This window comes from Rhinopithecus bieti, unplaced genomic scaffold, assembly GCF_001698545.2.
Source record: "Rhinopithecus bieti isolate Rb0 unplaced genomic scaffold, ASM169854v2 scaffold_30337, whole genome shotgun sequence".
In the NCBI taxonomy this organism is placed as follows: Eukaryota; Metazoa; Chordata; class Mammalia; order Primates; family Cercopithecidae; genus Rhinopithecus; species Rhinopithecus bieti.
Genome location: NW_016813238.1, coordinates 299,445 through 305,510, shown reverse-complemented (window position 1 = coordinate 305,510; position 6,066 = coordinate 299,445). Strand labels below are relative to the sequence as shown.

General features: G+C 44.6%; 1 protein-coding gene across 1 annotated transcript in view; it reads right to left on the bottom strand.

The window, feature by feature from the left end:
* GARRE1 (granule associated Rac and RHOG effector 1) overlaps positions 1-6,066 on the bottom strand; it is a 108,156-nt gene that overhangs the window by 13,516 nt on the left and 88,574 nt on the right. The window contains exon 8 of the mRNA XM_017847865.1: positions 606-742. Within this exon, the coding sequence (XP_017703354.1) occupies positions 606-742 (137 nt within the window). The remainder of the gene's footprint in view (positions 1-605; positions 743-6,066) is intronic.

Genomic DNA, 6,066 nt, shown 5'->3' with positions numbered 1-6,066 from the left:
GCTCCGCCTCCTGGTTCACGCCATTCTCCTGCCTCAGCCTCCCGAGTAGCTGGGACTACAGGCACCCGCCACCTTGCCCGGCTAGTTTTTTTTGTATTTTTTAGTAGAGACGGGGTTTCACCATGTTAGCCAGGATGGTCTCGATCTCCTGACCTCGTGATCCACCCGTCTCGGCCTCCCAAAGTGCTGGGATTACAGGCTTGAGCCACCGCGCCCAGCCAAGAAAACAAATTCTAAAAGACATAAGTAAAATTTCTAAACATTTCTCTGTTCTTAATTCATAAGGAGAATATGAGTTGAGTTAAAAGTCCTCTTGATGGACTTCCTCTCAAATGCCAAAACAAAGGAAGGCAAAAATGTTAGCAAATAGGATAATATGGGTACAGGGCATGGAGCAGTTCTTTGTATTATTCTTGCCACTTTGCTGCAGGTTTTACATTATTCTGAAAGTAAAAGTTACTAAAAAGTCCGTATTGCCTTATTTACAATACTGCATACTATCAGTAACATAAGCACACATGAAATTGTGCAGAGTCACACTGTCCCCTCAGTATGCATCTAAAAGCAAACCACAGACAATTTAAGTGACCCGCACAGACACCAACCTTCCAGCCCTCCAGCGGTTTAGGTCCAGCACGGCTGTGTAGAGCACGTCCACCAGACCCAGGGTCTTCTCAGGATCAAGGCTTCTCTGCAGCAGGGACATGGTGGCAGGGTCTTCTTTCAGGCACCTAGGCACAGATTAGGCTGCATTAGTCTTGGCTGCCCTTCTCTGCAAAGGTGTTTCAAGCAGGTCTCATAGAAAAGGCTACAACTTTTATGTACTTCTGGCGCCCAACAAAAATTCAGTAACTGTAAGAACATGGAGAAAACAACAGGGCTGACCCTGAAACTCACTGCTCCACAAGAGGAGGAGGAAGCAAAAGGGTCTGAGGTCTCGTGATATCAGAATATATATTTGGTCTCTGCCTCCAGTTCCTCATACAGAGCTCCTAAAACCCTTGAGATTTCCTGGGTGATAGTGTCTTTTGTTCTAATAAGATGACTTGCTTATATGGTGAAGCCTCCATAAAAATCATTAGATCATCGGGTTCTGAGAACTTCCATGCTGGTGAACACACTGAGGTGCTAGGCATGGGGCACACCTGGCAAGGGCATGGAGGCTCGGGGCCCCATCCTATACACTGCACACTATGCACCTCTTCACCTGGCTGTGTATCTGCTATAATATCCTTTATAACAAACTATAAATGTAATTAAATGTTTTACTGAGTTCTGTGAGACATTATAGCAAAATATCAAACCTGGAGGTTATGGGAACCCTCAACTTATAGCCAATTGGTTAGAAGTCGGGTGACCACCTGGGACTTGTGGATGGCATCTGAAGTGGGAAGTAGCCTTGCGGGGCTGAGCCCTTAACCTGTGGGGTCTGTGCTAGCTCAGAGACTCTGATTCCTGCTGACTTCTCCAATAAGTAAACAACACAACTGTCTACCCCAAAACTTACACATCCTCTCTAGTTCCTCACATCTTACATGCAATCCATCAGTGAATCCTGACAGATGTTCTTATAAAACACATCCAGAATCCAAGCACTTCTCATCACCTTGTTTATGAAATCCCTGCTTCAGGAAACCACCACTCCTGGGTTTTAGGACCAAGCTGTCACCTGGTCTCTTTTTCTCTACTCCTGTACCTCCAAAGCCCATCCTTCACATAGCAGCCAGAGTGAGCTTCCTGTAGTGCCAATCAGACCACATCACTCCCCTGCTTAAAACCCTTCAACGGCATCTCATCATGATTGAAATAAAATCTAAACCCTCACCACAGTCCTCAAAGCCCTTCAACCTTGTCCCAGCCGTGAGGCCTTCTCTTTCCCTGGATGGGTTTGTCCACACCTAGGACCTTTGTTCTTGCTGCTGCCTTTGCCCGAATTTCTCTTTCCTGAGATTTGGATATGGCCAACTGCTTCTCATTATTTGGGTCTCCACTGTCCATTCAGGGTACCTACACCAAGAGCCCCCCAACCTTTTTTTGAGACAGAGTCCCACTCTGTCCTCAAGGCTGGAGTGCAGTGGTGTGATCCAAGTTCACTGTATCCTCAACCTCCTGGGCTCAAGCCATCTTCCCATGTCAGCCTCCCAAGTAGCAGGGACTACAGGCATGTGCCACCACACCCGGCTAATTTTTAAATTTTTTTGTAGAGACGGGGTCTCACTATGTTGCTCAGGCTGGTCCTGAACTCCTTAGCTCAGGTGATCCTCCTGCCTCAGCCTCCCAAAGTGCTAGGATTACAGGTGTGACCCACTTGGTCCGGCCAAGAGCCTTTTTCTGAGAGGGAAAACAGTCTGAACAGCACAGGTCTACTAGGAAGATGATGTCTGCCAAATCCTGGGCACTCTAGGAGCTAAATGGTGAACTCAACACTTGCAAAGTCACCCAAGGAGGTAGCAGTACTCCCTAACATGACTTTGACTTGGGAAGAAATGTATCAAAGAAATGCATAAGAGAATGAAATGAGAGTCAGCCAGGCTCTGAAGCACAGGAAAGGGTGAACAACAACGCAAGCTCTGCTAGTGCCCAGCTAGACCTTGGACTCCTCAGAGAGAATCTTGGCAACTGAGCCTGCCCAGGGTTCAGTGCACCCAATTCTCTCCGTCTGGAATCACTGATAATCAGGACACATTTGCTCTTGTTCCCAAGCCAAGTCTCGTTGTGACTTGGCTTGTCACATGTTTGCCCACTAGGAAAGCATTTGTTGGCCATGCAGAAAAGAGTACTCCAGTTCCTGGTGATAATAATTAATCTTTCTGAAAAATCAACAATTAACAAACTGGCATTTTTATTTTATTCATCAGTCTTGAGCTGATCAATAAAATGCCCTTAAGTGGCTAACCCCATTCTGCTGACAAATCATCAAGACTTGCTTAAAACCCTGTACCTGTTCTTAGATTAAAAGCCCGGTTCCCTCAAGGGCCCTGCAAGTCTTAACAACTATAACTTCCCGTCCTTATCACCACCTAGCGCATCTCGTTCCATGCTGGTTCACTCCCGAAGCCTCTGCACTGGCATTCCTTCTGCCTGAAGTGTGCTCCCCGTCTGCTCTCTCCATGGCAGGCTCCTCTCAAATCCAACGTCATATCGTCAGAACCCCTTCCAGACTGACTCGTCTAAAAGTCTCCCCCCAATCTCTATCCCACTTATTATCTATCATATATTGGCACTCTCCTCTCATTTCCATCATATGCCCGTCTGTGTTTGAACTCATCTCTTATACTTAACAGCTGTCTCCCCCTTCTCTATTCTCAAGTTGGTTTATGAGGGGCAGGGACCCTGTGTGTCTTGCTCATAATTAAATTCCCAGAGCCCAGAACAGTGTCTGGTACACAATAAGTATTCAGTAAATATTCAGTGAAATGAAGGATGGATGGATAGCAATATCCTTTTTCTCCTGGTGGAGTAAAGCAATCATTTCTGTTTGTATTCTTCCCAACAAGCACATACAGTATTCTGTAATTTGAAAAAAACAAAAGAATTAAAATTTTGCAAAATTACCAAAAGCAGCCAGCAGAGGGAGCCTCTACAAGGACTCACAGTCTACAAGGTCTTTTTTGTGGGGGTGCAATGAGTTACAAAGGAAATCAACCCCACAGGGAGAGTTTTCAAAATAAACCGAATTGTTAGCCATTTTTGCATTGGCTGTTTATATTCACCCAACCATCCAAAAGTTCAAACTGTTTTATTCAAGATGAGAATTCTGATGAAGTTTTAACATTTTCCAATGACAGCCTGAATTGGAAAAATTTAAGAATTCAGGGCCGGGTGCAGTGGCTCACGCCTGTAATCCCAGCACTTTGGGAAGCCAAGGCGGGTAGATTACCTGAGGTCAGGAGTTTGAGACCAGCTTGGCTAACATGGTGAAACCCCATCTCTACTAAAAATACAAAATTTATTAGCTGGGCATGCAGGTGGGTGCCTGTAATCCCAGCTACTAAGGAAGCTGAGGCAGGAAAGTCATTTGAACCCAGGAGACGGAGGTTGCAGTGAGCCGAGATAGTGCCATTGTACTCCAGCCTGGGCAACAAGAACAAAACTATCTCAAAAAAAAAAAAAAAAAATCCAGAAACACATTTCAGTAGAACACTGACTACAAAAGAAAACAAAAGAATTTAGGAACACAAAAATCTTACAGAAAAGTGAGCCTCTGGTTTACTGTTTGATAGAAATGAAAAATATGTGTATAAATTACCATTAATTTCAGGACACAGTATGCCACCCTATAATTAACTTAAAATTTTGAGCCAGGTACAGTAGCTCATGCCTGCAATCCCAGCACTTTGGAAGGCCAAGGCAGTGGCATCACTTGAACCCATGAGTTCCAGACCATGCTGGCCAATATAGTGAGACCCCATCTCTACAAAAAAACTTAAAAATTAGCCAGGCATGGTGGCGCATGCCTGTAGTCCCAGCTACTTGGGAGGCTAGGGTGGTAGGATTGCTCGAGACCAGGAGTTCAAGGCTACAGTAAGCCATGATCACACCACTGCCCTCCAGTCTGGGGGACAGCATGAGATCTAGTCGCTACCAAAAAAAAAATTAATTTAAAAACATAAAACTTTTGGTGGCAGAGTACTTATAGAAGGGAGGTTTTATGACACAAAGTGAACTGCTAATCTTTACTTAATATATTCATAGACTCTAAACATTTTTTACAGAATCAACTGTTGTACTCTTACATTTCAAGAACAAATGGGCCAGGCACGGTGGCTCACGCCTGTAATCCCAGCACTGTGGGAGGCCAAGGCGGGTGGATCACCTGAGGTCAGGAGTTCAAGACCAGCCTGGCCAACATGGCGAAACCCTGTCTTTACTAAAAGTACAAAAATTAGCTGGGCGTGGTGCCATGTGCCTGTAATCCCAGCTATCCAGAAGGCTGAGGCAGAAGAATCACTGGAACCCAGGCGGAAGAGGCTGCAGGGAGCTGAGATTGCGCCATTGCACGCCAGCCTGGGCGACAGACCAAGACTCCATCTCAAAAAAAAAGAAAAAGAAAAACAAAAAAAGAACAAATGGTTTAAATACAACTTGTATGCCTTACCCAACTACCATTTTAGTTCACATAGGCACCAATGGCGCCTCTTTGTTCCTTAGTATCTCTGCCTACTTAAATGATTTAAATATGTTCTCTTATAGCTAAATATTCATGCAGATTACCATTTTAATAGCAAATGCCTTCCAATATATGCTTAATTTTTCCTGTTTATTAATAAAGCTATGATGCTCATCCTTATAGTTGAATGTGAATACATACCACAAAGATAAATTTCTAGAGGCGAAACTGGAATTGTTGAGGTCGTATCGCTTATTTTAGACTTCTAATATACTAAACTGCCCTCCAGAAAGGCTGTATTTATTCAACAACCCCTTTGCCTGTTTTCACAGTCTGGCTCAAACTAGTATTGCCACTACATTTAGTATAGTTATTCTAAAACAATTTAACAATATTCTGGGCAAAATGACATCATATTTTTTTTTTTTTGGAGACGGGGTCTCGCTCTGTCACCCAGGCTGGAGTGCAGTGGCACGATCTCTGCTCACTGCAATCTCTGTCACCCAGGCTTAAGTGGTTCTCCTGCCTCAAGCTGGGATTACAGGTGCACACCACCACGCTGGGCTAATTTTTGTATTTTTAGTAGAGAGGGGGTTTCGCCACATTGGCCAGGCTGGTCTCAAACTCCTGACCTCAGGCGATCCACTTGCTACGGCCTTCCAAAGTGCTGGAATTATTGCAGGTGTGAGCCACCCCACCTGGCCCCATATGGTTTCTTTACTTTGTCTCTGATTATTAGGTGAAGTTATACCGTTTTTTTTTTTTTTTGAGACAGTTTTGCTCTATCGCCCAGGCTGGAATGCAGTAGTGCAATCTCAGTTCACTGCAAACTCCGCCTTCCGGGTTCAAGCGATTCTTGTGCCTCAGCTTCCTGATTAGCTGGGATTACAGGCCCCCCCCCTGCACCATGCCTGGATAATTTTGTTTTTTTTTTTTTTTTTTTTGAGACGGAGTCT